The 19,693-nt window shown below is 33.0% G+C and overlaps 1 protein-coding gene across 2 annotated transcripts; it reads left to right on the forward strand.

The window, feature by feature from the left end:
- Positions 1 to 4,544: 4,544 nt before the first annotated feature.
- On the forward strand, positions 4,545 to 18,591 carry LOC143082109 (protein PIF-like). Of its 2 annotated transcripts, none has more exons than XM_076257668.1 (10): positions 4,545 to 4,712; positions 9,884 to 10,141; positions 10,427 to 10,855; positions 11,225 to 11,419; positions 12,449 to 12,736; positions 12,963 to 13,121; positions 13,903 to 14,267; positions 14,631 to 14,727; positions 15,067 to 15,146; positions 18,481 to 18,591. In XM_076257668.1, exons 1-10 carry the CDS (start codon positions 4,616 to 4,618, stop codon positions 18,517 to 18,519), a joined length of 2,007 nt encoding a protein of 668 aa, XP_076113783.1. In that variant the 5' UTR covers positions 4,545 to 4,615; the 3' UTR covers positions 18,520 to 18,591. The 2 variants fall into 2 exon arrangements, with proteins under 2 accessions (XP_076113783.1, XP_076113784.1); XM_076257669.1 differs by having other exon boundaries at positions 12,963 to 13,115.
- The last annotated feature ends 1,102 nt before the right edge of the window (positions 18,592 to 19,693 follow it).

Here is a 19,693-nt window from a genome sequence, read left to right on the forward strand (position 1 = left end):
GAAATTATTGCAAAGTGTACCCTCTGGTTGGTTTCATCCGACTCCTTAATTTATTGTTCCATTGCCATTGGACAATGTAAAGTGTTTGGGGTTTTGTCTTTTAATTAAGAATCTACAATATTGCCAGTTTATTCGGTGTATGGAATAGTTTTAACATGTTGATATTAGTTGCACAAGTTTCATCTGGCCATAACATCACATTTATTTTTCTCTGATCATGTGAAGTTTCATGATTGTCTTTTTCATATTTTATTACCTTTAGGTCAAACTATATTTGGTGCATGGAATGATAGTTGTGGTGTACATATCTTTTTGGAGATGGAGCACTTCATACATTATGCTTGTTTAGTAGTTTTATCCCTATATTTCTATTGGAGATGTACCATATATATATGTTTTAGCAATCAGTGGCGGATCTAGAAGTTTGCTTAAAGAGGGGGTGGTGGAGCACTGATTGCCCTAAGACAGGGTTTCAGTGATTCCTCCCCATATAATCAACCAAAATTTTCCAAGAAAAAGTAAGGGGGGGCGACTATCCCCAATTATGGGTGCTGGATTTGCTAAGAATTTGTAATTGATTAAGTTCACACCATGCAAAAGTTTGAGCATATATAATTATATATAGTACTTCAAAGATAAATGTTTTACGGCAATATTAGTGGATATACTGGTATAACAGTAAAACAATATTATTTTCTCTGAATTATAACTACGAATAATAGTTATCAAAAGTACCAGGATTATAATTTTATATGCCAGACGCGCGTTTCGTCTACATAAGACTCATCAGTGACGCTCAAATCAAAATAGTTAAAAAGCCAAACAAATACAAAGTTGAAGAGCATTGAGGACCCCAAATTCCAAAAAATTGTGCCAAATACGGCTAAGGTAATCTACTCCTGGGGTAAGAAAATCCTTAGTTTTTCGAAAAATTCAAAGTTTTGTAAACAGAAAATTTATAAAAATTACCATATAATTGACATTCATGTCAACACCGAAGTGCTGACTACTGGGCTAGTGATACCCTCGGGGACGAAACGTCCACCAGCAGTGGCATCGACCCAGTGGTGTAAATAGTTATCAAAAGTACCAGGATTATAATTTTATACGCCAGACGCACGTTTCGTCTACATAAGACTCATCAGTGACGCTCAAATCAAAATAGTTAAAAAGCCAAACAAATACAAAGTTGAAGAGCATTGAGGACCCCAAATTCCAAAAAATTGTGCCAAATACGGCTAAGGTAATCTACTCCTGGGGTAAGAAAATCCTTAGTTTTTCGAAAAATTCAAAGTTTTGTAAACAGAAAATTTATAAAAATTACCATATAATTGACATTCATGTCAACACCGAAGTGCTGACTACTGGGCTGGTGATACCCTCGGGGACGAAACGTCCACCAGCAGTGGCATCGACCCAGTGGTGTAAATAGTTATCAAAAGTACCAGGATTATAATTTTATACGCCAGACGCACGTTTCGTCTACATAAGACTCATCAGTGACGCTCAAATCAAAATAGTTAAAAAGCCAAACAAATACAAAGTTGAAGAGCATTGAGGACCCCAAATTCCAAAAAATTGTGCCAAATACGGCTAAGGTAATCTACTCCTGTAGAGAATAAGCTATTCTACTGCAATATGGGAGTGTGGATAGAGAAAAGTGTAGTTCTGACAAAATCTCGTAGGGGTTGAAACCTCGTATAATAGGTGTATTAGAGCCTAAACAGGATTCTACACGTACCAATACAGATACAGTAAACGCAGTCGATTCACTGACGTTGCGGGACAGCACTGCAGTTTTTGGGATACGATTGCTTTCCAGCAATCTGTAGACTAATACCGGTGGCTCAGAGCATTGCTCTCACGTCAATCGTTTTATTCTAAACATTAAGGAACATCTCAGATTCTTATGATTGTCTTGCTTTAAAAGGTAAAAACAAACAAAGGGATTGAACTTAATCAACTTTCCTATAATGTTCTTTTCATAATCTTCATGTTTGATAATTCCCTTGACTTATATGCGTGTTTTAAACAACACGGAAAATCAGAATTAAGCAGTATTTATATTTAGTATTTTTATAAATTTAGAAACACGTCAGAGGGAATTCCCAGTTTTGATAAAATGCAAGAGTTCTCTGAATTCCGATAAATCTATTTCTGTCATTTAAGAACTGAAGTGGAGTTTTTCTTATATGTTATCGTTATGAAACTGATATTTGAGATTGTACTTCCATAAAGAAATAGAGAACCATCTAGGTCGTTTAATAAACATTTAATATACGTTCTTGCTCCAGGGTTTGTTTTGGAAATTATGCGCATGCGTATAGTTTTCTTGTCTTCAAGGGGTTTTAGATTGAATGGTTGCTCTGGATTCTCCACTCAGTTAATTAATTTATAACTCATGGGATTTTTTCTATGTATGTCTGCTATTGAAGGTTATTGTTGTTGCATAATTTTAAATCATATGCATCATTTAAATTAAAAAAAAGGAATCCTTATCGTAGATCACCCCTTCAGGCGAAATGGAGTCTTCCATATTATCGTTTCGAGTTGTCTCCCCCGGAAGGGAGACATCTCGAAACGATAATATGGGAGACTCCTACCGTGAATTCTGAATAACAACACGTCTAGTATTAGCTCGTTCTGTCAATAAACGTCGTATTATATTAAAAACGATCGCATTTTACACCGATAAATGTGTACGGAAAGGAGTCATGATCACTTACCCAAAGGAAATTAAATATTTAAAGAGTTAGGAATGGGGTTCCTCCTAGAATTAACGTAGGAAAATAGGTGATAAGATACGTCTTAGTCTGAGTCTCAGTGACTGCTGTGGAAAGTAAACTACAAAAATAGAACATAGGCTTGATTACATTGTTCATACACTTTTATCCGTGATTGGCTATTTTGTAACTATTTTAAATGTGCAGTTGAATTAGTTTTGAAAATAATATTATCCAGCTACATAAAATTGAGAATGGAAATGGGGAATGTGTCAAAGAGACAACAACCCGACCAAATAAAAAACAACAGCAGAGGGTCACCAACAGGTCTTCAATGTAGCGAGAAATTCCATGTATACATGTGTCAATGAAACAACGGCAATCGTATCCATCAGAGCAATCTGCTCTTTGATTAAGAACTCAACACTCGGTGGGAGCACTACAACTGTCTATCTGTATTGGTTTACTCGATTCCTGTAGCCCTTTTCAAAAAAATCTTAAGTGTAGAATTAATCTTACGATAAAAATATTTAGTTGAATTGTTTAATTCTGAAGGAATATTTTAGACTCACGATAAATTTTACACTTTAAAAGATTTTTCGTGAAAAGGGCTACTGTAATTTTTTCTTTATGAATCGTCTACCTTTGGTTTGGATACGTTCCAGTTTCAACTTTGTCTATATCTCCTTGCATGAATGAGTTCCATATTATTGCGCCCTATTCCATTGTCGATCTTATAAGGGATATGTATGCTACTTTCCTACATGTCTCTGATACATTTCTCAAGTTCCTCCTAAGAAAGCCGGCTTTCTTGCTGATGTTGTTTATGTGGATACTCCATTTCAGATCGTTTGATATTTTGGAGTCCTAAGTATGGGTTCACTTGTACCTCTTGTAGGATGTGCTTATTAAGAGTATAAAATTTGTCTGATTTTTTTTCTGCATATAAAGTTGTTTAATTTCTCTATTTTTTAATTAGAATCCACCCTCTTTATTTCAGCTCTCTCTTTGTCTCAACCGAGGCTCTATCAAACCCCCGCATAAGTCGAATCTTGTACAAAATTCCTCTGATTGAATGCTTATTAATCAGATATGTACTAGAGACAATTATAATGACCGCTATGACCAATGTCAGAATGCACATTACTTGACAAACAAACATAATCTGACACCATGTAAAATTCGTATCAATTATCAGGTTTTAAGTGAGCTTAATAGCGAAAACAAATCGAGTATTTTCATGTAAGGGATTTTTTTTATTGAGGCCCCATATGGTTTGGTATATATCGTAGGCATATTACTGAGAGGTCTTGGTCTAAATCTATATATATATATATATATATATATAAAAACATCATTTGAAATACGTTTCCGTAATCTTAATGCAGTTATATAAATATTTCTGGTATGGAAAATGTCAGTTTATAGAAAAGTAATTTGTTCATTTCTATGTATTTCTTGAGATTGTTTGATTATTGTGTATTCACCTAATCCATTCTTTTTGCTGCTAGGTAGCATTTATACAACAACAAACATTTGTGTACTCTGTCGGCAATTCGATTTAAATATATCGTAGAAATATTTTTTTCTATATTTTGCACGTTATTTAAATAACAATTACAAATAGTAACAGTACTATCGAAAAAGTATTCTTCTAATACATAAAGTATATATCATGTGTTTCCCTTTAGGACCCCCAAAAGCTGATATTAAACACCAGGTATTAATTGATTGACCCTAGTGATGACAAGAAGAAATGGACAACTCTTGTTTGTGTATTCATTAAACATACTATAAAAACTAATCATCGGGCTAATGCACATTTTTTTCTTTCTAAAATAACATGCAAAAAACTTGCTGATAATTTTCTCACGAACACACCGGATCTAAGCATGGAATGGAATAGCTGCCTGGTTTTAATTTATTCGATACTGTTTTCAATATTTTCAATTTCAAATAGTGCGCCTGGAAGATTTACACGCAGCTTAAGTAAGTATATGGGTTTCAAGATTATTAGAATTACGAACCAAAATTATATTTCTGATTAGTTGAAATGTTCTATTCAAATCGAATAACATTCAATAAAAACACACATAATGACATATACAAAATATATAAAACTTTCTAATTGATAATTATTAAGATATTTATATTTTCATTGTTTGGAATAAATTTAGATTAAAAAAAATCGCTGCGACTATAGTATGTCAGAGATAGCGTCTTTATCTTTTCCAAAATAGGCATCTCTTGCTATGCATGCATTAGAAAAACAGGAAATTTATATTCGATCCGGGTAAACTTATTCTATGAGGTTTAAATCAGCCGTGTTATCAAATCTTTGAAGATCGTTTTATTGGTATAAATATTGATTTTGTTAATTAGGAAATTATAACCATACAGAATATTTTTGTTATACTCATATGCACTTTAACGATACTACAATCTGTCGATACCTATATTTTGGCACTGTAAAAGGTCATGTTTTGTGTGATTTCAAATTACGTCTTTACACTAAATCCATTGGATGATGGATGTGTATTGATTGATATTTTGGTCTTATATATACATTATCAGTTGTTATTGGTTTTAAACGATAGCTGTCAATAACTGCGAGTACTCTCTGTATACTTTGTGTCTTTGTTGTGAAGGATGTATAAATACCCTGCAATGTTCGTCTGTGTTTTTGTTAGATATGTTTTTCTGCTTTGTTAACAAGTTAAGCCCTTTTCAAATGCATGGTTTTTATAGTTTGTTCTTATGTTATGCTGTAACACCCCTGTTCCAGTTTACATTGGAGGGATGAGCGCTTACAAACATGTGTAACAGTGTCATATTCTGTGTATGCCTGTCACAATTCCGGAGCATGCAGTTCAGTAGTTGTAGTTTGTTCATGTCTGTTATATCTTTTTTTGTTTCGTTATAGATTAGGCCCTTCGTTTTTTTTAATTGAATTATTCTGTATTTTTCATGTCGAGGCCTTATATAGCCGGTAAAGGTTTTTCCAATTGTTGAAGGTCGTACGGTTGTCAATTATGAGTCGTTGCTAATTCATATTCCTTTCAATGATCTTTGGTGGATAGTTGCATCATTGGCAATCATACCACATCTCCTTATTTTAATATCAAAAGCCAAAATGAGTGTCAGTTATAGAGTGTGAAAAATGTTCCCATAAGTTAGACCATTGGGTGGACGTGTTTACTAGAAAGTAATAACAGATATTACGAAAGACTACGAAATCATATTTATGCTGTCGGATGTAAAATATCACTCCCTACATGATACCTGTTGACATAACAATTAAATAATCTATTGAAACAGAACTAAAAAGGCGTTAAATTGAAGGAACTATTGTTTGTAACCATACCCATATCTCAAGTATCAACACGGTCAAAAACAACAGTATTTCATTGTATCGTTTCTTGTTAGTTTTTTCGCTGAACATATTTTTCGTGTCAAAATGACATGTCCTTCCTGGACAACTATTTTCGCTGTAAAAAAATGTTAATACAATTATATTTTTTATATTAGCGCTGCCTAAAGGCATTCCTAGTATGCAAGAATTTTAAGCCTGATAAAAATACATAAATTTTATAAAATCTCATTCTGTCTATTTTAGGGACGGTGCATTATTTATCAAGCAGGGGGGACCGGTGCAAATGGTAAGGGGACATGTACTTTTTTCAACATGCAAAGTAGTGGGGCCTGATGATTTTTCATTATCTTAATGCATGGGACATACACTTTTTTCAAATGCTTTTAAGTAGTAAACGTTTTATTTTAATTAGCCCAAAAATACACACAAGAAACATTCTAACAGAAACAGAATATGATAAACAATTTTAGTTTTGACTGGTGTAAATCAGCCCATCTAACTAAATTAAATATTGATCTTACAAAATTAAAGCTTATTAGGTAGTTTGATTTATTGCTGTGAAATGAAAAAAATTAATTTTACAATAGGTAAAAAAAATAAATAATTATACATTTTCAGGTAGGCATCTTTAATTTTTTTCGTAACTTTTTCAAATCAACTTGGATTTTCATCAAACTATGCAGCTATCTTAGATATATGTTAAGCTTACTGAATCCCAGGTCATTTTGTTTTTTGTTGTATTGCTGTCAAATTCAAGAATTAAATTAATCTAGGTAAAAAAAACTAGAATTTGCATTTCGAACAAAATAGAGGTAGTACACTTTAATTTTTTTAATAACTTTTTCAAAACAACTTGGATTTTCATCAAACTATACAGCTATCTTAGATATATATTAAGCTTACTGAATCCCAGGTCATTTTGTTTTTTGTTGTATTGCTGTCAAATTTAACAATTAAATAGTGTAGGTCAAAAAAGGTAGAATTTGCAGTTCGAACAAAATAGAGATAGTACACTTTAATTTTTTTAATAACTTTTTCAAATCAACTTGGATTTTCATCAAACTATACAGCTATCTTAGATATATATTAAGCTTACTGAATCCCAGGTCATTTTGTTTTTTTGTTGTATTGCTGTCAAATTTAACAATTAAATTAATGTAGGTCAAAAAAGGTAGAATTTGCAGTTCGAACAAAATAGAGATAGTACACTTTAATTTTTTTAATAACTTTTTCAAATCAACTTGGATTTTCATCAAACTTTGCAGCTATCTTAGATATATATTAAGCTTACTGAATCCCAGGTAATTTTTGTTTTTTGTTGTATTGCTGTCAAATTTAACAATTAAATTGTAAAGTGTACTATCTCTATTTTGTTCGAACTGCAAATTCTAGCTTTTTTGACCTAGATTTATCTAATTCTTAAATTTGACAGCAATACAACAAAAAACAAAATGACCTAAGATTCAGTAAGCTTAATATATCTCTAAGATAGCTGCATAGTTTGATGCAAATCCAAGTTGATTTGAAAAAGTTATTAAAAAAATTAAAGATGCCTATCTTAATTGCAAATCCTAGATTTTTTTTACCAAGATTACTTTAATTCTTAAATTTTACAGCAATACAACAAAAAACTAAATGACATGGGATTTAGTAAGCTTAATATATATCTAAGATAGCTGCATAGTTTGATGAAAATCCAAGTTGATTTGAAAAAGTTATAAAAAAAATTAAAGATGCCTATCTGAATTTATATCATAATTTTTATTTTTACCTATTGTAAAATTAAACTCTTTCATTTCACAGCAATAAATCAAACTACCTAATAAGCTTGAATTTTGTAAGATCAATATTTAATTTAGTTAGAGTGGGGTGCTCATTTTCGCCGGGGACACAATTTCGCCGTTTAAGGATTTTGAGGTGTAAAAACTTCAAAGGATGGCTGAAATGGAAGAAATGTACCCCTAAATTATATTTTTATAACAAATATAATATTTTTTTAAACTGAGACAAAATTGCGGCTCCTACCGAAAATGACCGAAAAACGGACAACGATTTTCGGACAATTTCCTGAATAAAAAACACGATTTCAAAGAAGTATTTCTAAGTAAATATTTGACTGGATGCCCTAATTTTGAATTCTTTATACCTTTGAAATGTCTGCTATTCATCTATAATGCAATTGATTTGATAAAAATTGTTAAAAGCTGCAGTTATTTGGTTTTAAATAGATGTGTAAAAACGGCGAATATGTGTCCCCCATTGACAAAACATCCGGAAATTTCAAACACCCTTTAATCTAACTTATCAGATGATTTTCTTAAAACAAACCGGTTTTCAAGCTTGAGTATATTTTGCATTTGAAGTTATCTTCATATAGAAATATCAGTATACTTCAAAAACATTTAGACCTGAACATAAACTGTAGAAAACATGGAAAGATGTGGCGAAAATGAGCACCCCACTCTAGATGGGCTGATTTACACCAGTCAAAACTAAATTTGAAGGTCAAGACTAGTGGAGAATGTTAAAATGATTGTCAAAACATTTATATCACAATAAATATTGTTGCTTTACGTTATTTAAGGTACAGATTGTGTTTTTATTCACTCAATATATTCATGGGACACATACTTTTTTAATGAATAGAGGTCATGTGACATAACTTTTTTTCCTATCACATCAGCATGGGACAATACTTTTTTCCAAACAGGTTTTGCGATTTGCACCGGTCCCCCCTGCTTGATAAATATTGCACCGTCCCTTAGGACAGTCAATGGATTCTATACGAGGTGGGATTGTTGATGTCTCCTTATTTTAAAACTCTTTGATTATTTGAGTGTGACTGGAAACTCCACTACTTAACCATGTTAACCTGTCTTTAATGAAAACGCTACTTAACCATGTTAACCTGTCTTTAATGAAAATTCCACTACTTAACCATGTTAACCTGTCTTTAATGGAAACTCCACTACTTAACCATGTTAACCTGTCTTTTATTTAAGAATTTCAGATTATTGCACGACATTTTTAAAATATCAGCCCGAGCATACATGGCGAGAACCAATAATACAACTGACATTTCTTGAGCTTTTTATAAATAAACTTCACCTTAATTCAGTACAACTGTAAGATTGATTCCGTATGACCGCGATACTCAGCTACAAATATAAGACATCAACTAGTATTTAGAAAACTTGTCATTACCAATTAAGGTCCATTACTTTCCATGTACAACATGCCATGTCATATCATTAAGGGGAGCGATACCTACAATCTATTTAAAGTGATAAATTAAAAATGTATGTCAAATAGATCACATACAGGACAATATCATAAATTGTTCTATGTTGCCAACTAGATTTCTGTTTGTTATTTTTGTCAATGGGTTGCTCAGTGTTCATGACCTAAATACATAATCGTCTCTTTTAGTTCACTATTGGAAATCATTGATACTTTATTTGCATCGCCCTGAACCTGTATGAAATATTTTTCACTGGATGTAAAGCAACCGACAATCAATTAAATATGCACATATGCATATGTCTGCATATGAAACTTCCTATGTCTACATATGAAAAGTGAAAAATCGCATTCGATGTTGTTTGAGAATTGTCTTCCTTAAACAAATAGTGTTTTCTTTCATTAAAATTATGTCCTTTGCACAATTGTGTTTTCTTTCCCCATGAAAATTATGTCCTTTACATACATGTGTTTTTCTTTCTTTTTTTACGTCTTCGTATCTTATCATTCGTACATAATTGATAATCGCCCTTTTTTTTTATTGCAGAATGCCGTTCACTTTTGGACCTGATTGTCGTGGTTGATGGTTCGGATAGTATCACAGCTAAAGATTTTATTATTCTGAAAAAGTCATTAGCGGATTATCAAGAAGCATTACATTTAGCAGATGATCAAGCCAAGTTTGGCCTTGTATTGTACAGCAGTGATGTATCTGCAACCATTTCATTATCATCTAATAAAGAGCAGTTGAGAAAGGACATCCTTGCTTTACGCCATCCTAGAGATGGAACAAGAACTGATCTGGGTAATTTAGCTCTTCTTTTATAAATTCAAAATAATATCGCTAATTTAATATCTTTTTTGTGCTATAAATTTTTGGCAATTCAATGAACATTTGTCCTTTGTATCGTGAACAAAGAAACAAATAGTAAAATGTAAAACATATAAACACTTTTTCCTTATCTTGATAACCGTGTGGAAAAATCACAATCTCCAGATTTTCAACAACATTACAAGTTGAAACATAAATTTCCTAAATTGTTTTTATTGCGTTTCTTTAATAATTGGACCGTAAATCTTTCGTTGACAGGAATAAAAGCTATGAGAGAGATGTTTCAGAAGCAAGGCCGTAAAGACGTTCCTAAGGTGGGAATTGTTATCACCGATGGCATATCGAAAGACCCAGAGAAAACTGCACAACAATCTCTAATTACAAAGACTTCCGGTGTGACAATATTTGCTGTAGGAGTATCCCAATTAATCGATAAAATCGAATTAATCTCAATAGCATCGGGTGCCGACAAGGTTTTATCTATAAGTACTTTCGACCAGTTAAAATCTGTAGTTTCAACACTTGTGAAAGAGGTATGTCCTACAACCACCACATCAACCACAACGACCACAACAACTACGACAACAACGACGACGACTCCAGCGCCGACTACAACAACATCTACAACAACTTCTACGACTACTCCAACAACAACAACAACAATGATGACAACAACAGCAGACTGGGGTAAGTATTCATTACTAGTAGCTATCTTTAAATTGAGAATGGAAATCGGGAATATGTCTTACTTTACTTTATGGTATCATATTCATCCGATAATTACAAAAAACATCAGATTAGGAAATAGGTGTCAAGCAGCAGTTTCCCACATCACTGAATCTTATAAATCCGCTGATGACTTTATACGAGTTAAAAAAAAGAAAGAGTATAAATCAGTAGAAAAATTACTGTGAGAAGACTTTAAAAAGACAGTTTGAATGATATTGATAATTGTAGTTAATTTCAACTTCATCCTTTGCTACTTGATGAATAGTTGTCTCATTGTGTATCATACAACATTTCTCTATTTTTAAATTCATGATATTTGCATTACAGATCCATGTGACGGATGTAAAATGAGGAACGGAGCAGGATTTAATGGACATCCTAACGACTGTGGCAAATTCGTCCAGTGTTATTTTGGAAATGCCGGAATAAAAGCAGCTGTGATACAGGAATGCCCATGGGGAAATTTCTGGAGTCAGGAATCATTAACTTGTCAACCGGCTGGTATGGTCAAGTGTCCGAACGGTAGGCAGCAGCTTTTAATGAAATTGTTGTACCGCATAATACGCATGCGCTTTCTGAACACAAAAAGAATACATCCATCATTTAATGTAAAATTTTATTCAAGAAATCCATATAGATATGATATGAATGACTCGGATTCTGATGACTACGGATCCGATGATTAATATTTCAGACTAGTGAACGAGAATAAACACTGGTTATTAGAGGGCATAGTATAGTGTGAACTTCATTCTACAAATGACAATCCGTGTTATGTTTCTATTTTGTTTGTTTTGCGGTATTATGTTATTTGGGGTTTAACGAATGTTTTAAATGTGTATTTTGTTTGTTTTCATTTATTAGGTTTTGCTTTTTTTATGTATTTGTATGGTGCTTCTTTCTAGTTCGTTCTCCTTTTTTTATTTTATGTGGGGGAATTTATTTGTTCTCGTTTTAATTTCTTGTTCAATATTTTTATTATTTTGACAGATATGTATTCGATTGTTTGTATTTTTTTTTATTTCATACAATATCTACCTCAGTTATTTTAAAGTTTCAAACATAATTATTATACTATATTATGTGTATCAAAGTTAGAATTTGAAATGTTCAATCAGTTTTCTCTTTACGATGATGAAATAGAAACATTTTTGTACAATAGTGACTTTACTTCAATAAAATATAATACAGTTTACGCATGTCTTCTTTTGGATCGGAGATATCAAATAGCAAGAATTAAAAAGACGGAATTTGGTACAATATCCAATGTACGTCTAAATTGAACATTTCAAATACACTTTAGTGTTGAATCAATATTCCATATAGTGCGCACGAAATGCTTTCGACGGCCATTAGGTAAAAGTTCACTTTGTCTTTTGCAACAAAAACGAAATACATTTCAAAGTAAACTTTGTCGAATCAATATGGAATATCGAATCAGAACACCCATTTTTACGCATAAAATGAAATTTATGGATTCTAATAGTATAACTCAAAATTATTAAGTAAAAATATCTTGGTAAAGGAAAACTGTCTTTTTAATTCTTGCAGACAGGTGTCTCATCGATCAAACACTCTACACATACGAGGCAAGTTCTGGTAACTGTCGCTCCTTTTGGGCATGCGAAGGGAACCAGTCATACCCTATGTGCTGTCCTGTAAATTATAGATACAAAAAGGGCATTGGGTGCGTTCCAGATGAAAGTTGCAAGGAACCTTGTCCACCCAGACAAGCCTCTTTCTTGGCTTCCGATAAAGTCGTAAAAGAGCGTATTCCAGATGCTGACACGATCAATAATAAGCTTGAGAAGATGCCAGTGGTTAAAGCTGTAAAAAAACGTAAGTCAGACATCCTATATATCATATTAAAGTAGGAGAAAAAACATTAGGTATACCGAATTTTGAAGTTAAAAGATGAAAGACTAAACCAATATTGTCATGGATTTGATCGTCAACTTTGCAATTATTTCTTTACTCTGTGGAATACAATGGTATTTTTTTTATATTGATACATATATCTAATTGAAACATATTCATAAAAACTGTCAATTCTTTTATGCTTTAGTTTGCGACAAAAAACCAGTGAAGGATGACCCAGATTTCTTCGAACAATATGTAGAATTTAATGGTTGGGTGAAGATGCCGTGCGCACCTGGTACTCATTTCAATGCCGAAGATTGTCATTGTACTGTAATGGCGGTCTTTAATACGACTACAGGTAATGGTACTGTTGATTACTGTTTAAATCTTTATACATCAATTTGTCAAATCGTAGAAGTATACCATTACTTTCATGGCTAAATTAATTTGAAAATATTTACAAATATAGATAACAAGGAAAGACCAAATGCTGATCTTCAAAACTCTTTTGAACATGAGTACAGAAAATTCCCTAATAACTGGGCTGAAACTAGATAAATGAACCAGCTAAAATTCTAGATTGACTCTTTAAATGTAGGTATAGTTCCTTCACAACAAGTACCAAACAATGAGTATTAATATGAATCCATGATTAGGAAATATTTTTAATCATTTGTTTAATTAATACAGCTTTTTATACATTGTGTACACCTAAAGTACTTTTCCTTTTTTACTACCACCAGGAATGTTTAAACCTTAAACTTGGGAAACCACGAGTATTTAAGTACACGTTCGCAGAAAACAAAAAGGGGCCTTTACAGAATAGCCAAATCCATTTAAAGAAGGGAGTTGACACCTTGCGTTTTTTTCAAATTTCTTAATAAAATAAATGGTTTTTTTTAGAAATGTATGTTTTAACCAAGTCAGTGTACATAAGCACTGACTACTGAGATGATAGTAACACCGGGGACTTTGAATACTTAAGGGGTCAGTTGAAGCACGTTTCTGGGTGTGGGATTTTCTCGCTGCATTGAAGACCCATTGAACGCCTTCGGCTGTTTTCTGCTCTTTGGTCGGATTGTCTCTTTGACACATTCCCCATTTCCATTCTCAATTTTATTTTAATATTTGTAAATTTGTTTTAGGAGGATGTAAATCAAAAGTTAAATTAGATTTTGGAAAATCATTTGAAGAGGCACGAAATCCTATTTATGTTGTGAACCAGAATGTCAACGTCACGAATGGTATTGCTAAGTTTGATGGTAAAAGCTTACTCCGTGTACCACAGCTATCCAATGTTGATCTAGGTGGCACTGTTGTTCTACGTCTGCGCATTAAAGACACTCGCAGGAAGAAGCTGGATAAAAGATCAACACGTCCACAAGCTATCGTTAGTAATGGCGATTGTGGAAACAATGCTTCACTGTTAGTGGCAAAAGAAGAAGACGCCATTATATTTGGTGCTCAGGCAGATGGTGGACATTTTACTAGTTTTGAAATTCCTACACCAGTAAGTTCTGTCAGTTTAATGGACAAAATAAACAAAGCCGCTTAAATAAATCGAAACTACTAGTATAAAAAGAAATCCGAAATAATAATGATTCTAAATCGAAATTTAACTCGAACAATAACGCAGTAACTCAAAATTTAACTTAAATTTTAAATTAAGCTTTGACTCTAACTTCAATCATAACTCAATCTTTAACCCGAAATTCCTTTATCTCGAACAATAATTCGAAATCTTACCAACGTTAGCTTGAATTTGTTCTTGAATGTCTAGTTATACTTGCGATCCTATATCAAGTCGTAGCTATACCCAAAAGTTTCTTTACTATAGTGTATATTTGCTAATTGTCTAATCTTTTTTTAATAGGGTGATGACTGGAAGAACATTGTTTATAAATACTCGGATGGAAAATTAGAAGGAGAAGTAAATAACGTCAAATATTCTAAGTTCCTTGATGGTTCAGGTAAAGTGACCTAAAGTAGGCAGGTGTATAATGTATTGTCCGAAAGGAAATGTGTGCAATGTATTGTCACAGATATTCAATAATTCAACCAATTGTTGTAAGGTTAAGAGATTATTTAAACTTGCCATTATGGACACTTGCGTGTAAAATACATTACAAGAAAATAAAGAACTCGATCATCCCTTTTTTTTCTCGCAAAGTTAAGTATCAATTGGACCAGATTGTAAATATCTAGATGTCCAGACATGAAGCAGTCTTTACTTTTTTTTTTTTATATATTTACTGTTATTTCAATCAAGGAGGTTACCTATTTTTCATCATATATCATTTTTACTACAGGTCCAATAGAAAGACGAGCGTGCGCACTGCAGATTGGTCACGGACAAGAAATGGATGACTTTGAAGGCGAAATGGATGACGTACGTACTCTAATAATTTCATTGTTTTCTTTAATGCCCGCGTCACACTGTCCCGATTTTTATATACGATGGACACCCGAATGCGAAAATTGTAAGTTCGTACGAAGTTGGTCCCGATCTCTTTAAAATACCCAAAAGTGACCGAAGCCAGTACGATGAATAACGAAGTCTATACGAGGGTGCCGAAAGTATATACGATAGCAAAAGATGGACATACGAAGGTTAACCGAAGACGGTATTTGAGCTTCATATCTCAGCCGAAACCTACACGATGGATCACGAAGGCTACACGATGGATTACGATGATAGCGATGGCCATCCGATGTCTAAAAGATGTCATGTACAGCTTACGATGCATTTAAATTATATGCCGAAGGCATCACGCGTTTTAAATTGTTTGATCAATATTGAATATATATTATATTGTACATTTAATTTTTGGTTTAATCATAAGACGGAAGATCGTGGGTATTTCCAGTTACTGAATAATTTGGTTGATTTCTAAAAAAATAGTTTATGTATCAAATATGCGTATTCAATTTACCATTTTCTGCATGTGTCATATACAAATATAGTGTCCATATTTGTCCCCAATATGTTACATACGAGGGGATGCCACGCTCGGCATTGCCTTGTTTGAACTGTAAAATGTGTGCACTAGTCTGAATAATCACCCATAATTATGCCCATGTTTACTGATCTATCTTAAAGGAAAGGTAATGGGTTCGTTGATCCCTTTTATTAAAAAAAATCCAGGAGAATATCATAATAATATAGACTAAAGGAAGGATGTGGGGAAAGCAACAAATGCGGCAAAATATGACATATAGAAAACAAAATGTTTATGGAGTAAACATTCGTGGGACAACAACTCAGACGATACATATAAAAAAATCAGAATAATGAAGAAATAGTTAGTTTCCCTATATACGTGTACCTGCAGTGTTGGTATACGAGGCGCGTTTATGATTTTTATTATGTTATTTGATATGAAAAATTGACAAAAAATAATACTTTATTTGTAAAAGTTAATCCTGATCCTGTAATACCTGCTCTTCTTGTTCCATTTTAATTAATAGAAACAACGCTGTCGCCTTTCTTGTTCTCGTAGAATCATGATATGAGGTCCATGTTTTGTGAACGTCTTTCTTAACTGTCGTATTAGACTGACCAGTGCATATCGCGCATGGCACTTTAAATGAATTTAAGCGCGAAAATTAACTTACATTTAGCTGGATTTATTGCCGTCGTAGTTCCATCTTGTCACCTTCGTACTTTTATTCGATGGCATCACGACGGGATTACGAGGTCTTCACGAAGTCGTGTTGCCATCGTAAGACCTTCGGTTAGCTTCGTGATTCATTCGTGTAGACATCGTAATGTCAAAACTGCCCGATGGAAACGATGGAAACACGAATGCAATACGATGTTCAAAGATGCATTCCCGGTGACACTACGATGGTGAGGATGGTGATACGAACTCAATACGAACGATAAACATCGGACGCACCTTCGGGGATTTTTTAACATGTTAAAAAATTTAGAACCCTTCCCGAAGTTGTCCCCGAAGGCTAGAAAAAGTGGCCGATGGTTCTACGATGGTTAAAGATGACACTACGAATAGCCCGATCTGGATACGATCAGTCCCGATTTTGAAAATTTCCATAATCGTGTTGCCATCGGCGTAAAAATCGGGACAGTGTGACGCGGGCATAAAGTAGATACTTTCAAACCAAGTAAATAGATGCAAGTAATACTATACGGATTAATAAGCAAGTCAGACATCTAAAAAGAACATGAACATTTGAAAGTCCTGGTACAGTTCACAATATAGTACCATCAACTAAGCAATGATCAAACATCAGATTGTAATCAGTATTATATTTCATTGGTATAATATTTCATTGACGAGCGAGCACAGTAACCATAAACAAACATCCCAAAGACAGCCACTTGCATATGTAGTTGACTTAAAGTTGAGGATAGAAACGGGGATGTGTCAAAGAGACAACAACCAAAAGAGCGACAACTCTCCACAAGGGACCAAAATGACACAGAAATTAACAACTATAGGTCATCGTACGGACTTCAACAATGATCAAAACCCATACCACATAGTCAGCTATAAAAGGTCCCGAAATGACAATGTAAAACTATTCAAACGAGAAAACTAACTACCATATTTAGTTGAAAAAATGAACGAAAAACAAATATGTAGCACATAAACCAACGACAACCACTGAATTACAGGCTTCTGACTTAATTGGGACAGGCACATAGATACATAATGTGGCGGGGTTAAACATGTTTGCGGGATTCCAACCCTCCCCTAACCTAGGACAGTGGTATAACAGTACAACATAAGAACGAACTATAAAAATCAGTTGAAAAAGGCTTAACTCATTAGATGGACAAACATATATATATGTGGACGCGGCCGGGTACTTGTACATCCTAACAACAAAAAGACACTAGGAACAGATCTGAGAGTACTCGCAGTTAACTTACAGCTATAGTTCAAAGCCACTAACAACTAATACAAAATCATTCATCTAAGACTAAATTGTCAAACTTATATTCATATGATTTGTATGGTACAACTAATCTTTTGTTATACCCATACCAATATAAACTAGATAATTTGTTATTTGAAGAACAATAGATAACTTAAAATAAAAGAACACAGAAACCGCTTTCGTGCTTTCGGCACTTAAATACAAAATACCAAACGAGTTCTAAAAGACACTTGAAATCTTTCTTTGATTCGATCATACAATCATACCACAGAAATAAAAGCTGCAAATGCTACAGCGCCAATAACGATTCATCGAATTAAGAGTATACAATAATTCCACAGCGACCAAACCCCAAAAAATAACATTCTTTCAGGATATTATTTTCAATGATCATATGTGAAATTATTTCCAATTATAATATATATTTTTTTAACAATTTAGCTTTAATTCAAAAACACTACAATTATTTCATAGTATTTGTAAAAAAAAATAATTTTAAACTATTCAATAGTTTGACTACCCAGATAGAATTTCACGGCAAAGGAAAATATATCCCAGTGAAATATTTTCCTCCGGATAAAAAAATATCAACAACTACTGTGACATTTTTTCCACCGGATCAAATTTCACTCGGATATAACTTTGCTTAACATTTACACCAAAAAAAATATATATTCAAACATAAAATATCAAAGGACTGCCATCATGGCCATAACAACTAAACTCTTCAAATAAAACGTAAACAACAGCATATTAAAAGCACAAATCTTTTCGATTAATTTAGTACATCTTTTTGTGTGTGTCATTGTTATTTATAGATTGAGATGTTTACGTGTATGCCTGATGACGAACGTTGACGGTAGATGGCGCTGTTTTGACGAAATCCATGCTATGTTCTGTGCTTTTTATTTTAAAAAACTCTTCCTATCTTTCTTGTCTTTTTAATGCGCCTGGATATCGGTCGCATAAGTTAATAAGTAGTTGCAAAATATTTTATAAATAGATGTAATACCAATGGGCAATCAATTCACGAATGTAATGAGTCTATGTTTTGAGATCGTCTGTTTTAATATGCTTCTAACTTGATAGACAGTTTGATATCAGCTGATTGAGTAAAATCTGAAATCACAGCTATACGAAATTATTCATACGTCTTTATTTTATCAACACCTTTTTTGTCATTTAGTAATCGAGTCAGTTATAGATGAGCGTTTACACTCAAATATATATGTTGGTAATGTCAAGATATCATATGACAGCTAAGTTACATTCACAAAATACATACATTTTTGTATATTTTTTGTTCTATGTTATTTAATAAGCCTCCAACCTGTATGACAATAACAAATATATAAAGTACTGTATCTAATTATCGAATTGTACATCTGCATTTGAATTTTAGGACAAAAAGATTTAAAATTTACAGCCGATTGCATTGAGTGTGTAGGTAAAGGTAGAATCCGTGGCTAGCTTGCTTGGTAGCTGAACCTTGAAATCATTATAAGGTAAAGGTAAACTACCCTGAAAGAGTAGACTAGTACAATATATCTGTTTGTAAGAATAGACTACTTCGAAAGGAGGGTAGTAAACCTTACCTAATAATGACTGCACGATTCAGCTAACAAGCAAGCTAAGCAAGGATTCGACCTTTCCCTACACACTCAATGCAATCAGCTAAAATTCCCTTCACATTTCAAGAAAAAAAACATTATCTTCATTATATCCTCATGTTGAGCAGATGGTTAGTTGTACAGGAGTAGTTTCTGTTAACGACTGTAATGTTTTTTTATGACAAAAGATAAATGCTTTGAAAAAAAAACGTTTATACAGAAATCTATATGGTTTTTTTTTTGTATCGCAAAACAAATGTTACTTAATTGTCTGTACACCTCTTTTTCACTGGAAAAAATTACCACACTTTAGTTTAAAGAATGTAAATTGTTGTTATTACCACAAAGAGAAATCTAGAGGTAGGTGTATGAAGAGAATTAAATAAAAACAATAAAATAGTTTGTTGGCAAACTCTCTACC

This window comes from Mytilus galloprovincialis, chromosome 7, assembly GCF_965363235.1.
Source record: "Mytilus galloprovincialis chromosome 7, xbMytGall1.hap1.1, whole genome shotgun sequence".
Lineage (NCBI taxonomy): Eukaryota > Metazoa > Mollusca > Bivalvia > Mytilida > Mytilidae > Mytilus > Mytilus galloprovincialis.

What these genes read in the sequence shown, in the direction of transcription:
- LOC143082109 (XM_076257668.1), top strand. Translation starts at nt 4,616, where the DNA reads ATGGAATGGAATAGCTGCCTGGTTTTAATTTATTCGATACTGTTTTCA. An exon ending in TAATACGACTACAGGTAATG is followed by an intron (nt 13,122 to 13,902) that starts GTACTGTTGATT and finishes AATTTGTTTTAG; the next exon opens with GAGGATGTAAATCAAAAGTT. An exon ending in TAAGTTCCTTGATGGTTCAG is followed by an intron (nt 14,728 to 15,066) that starts GTAAAGTGACCT and finishes TTTTTACTACAG; the next exon opens with GTCCAATAGAAAGACGAGCG.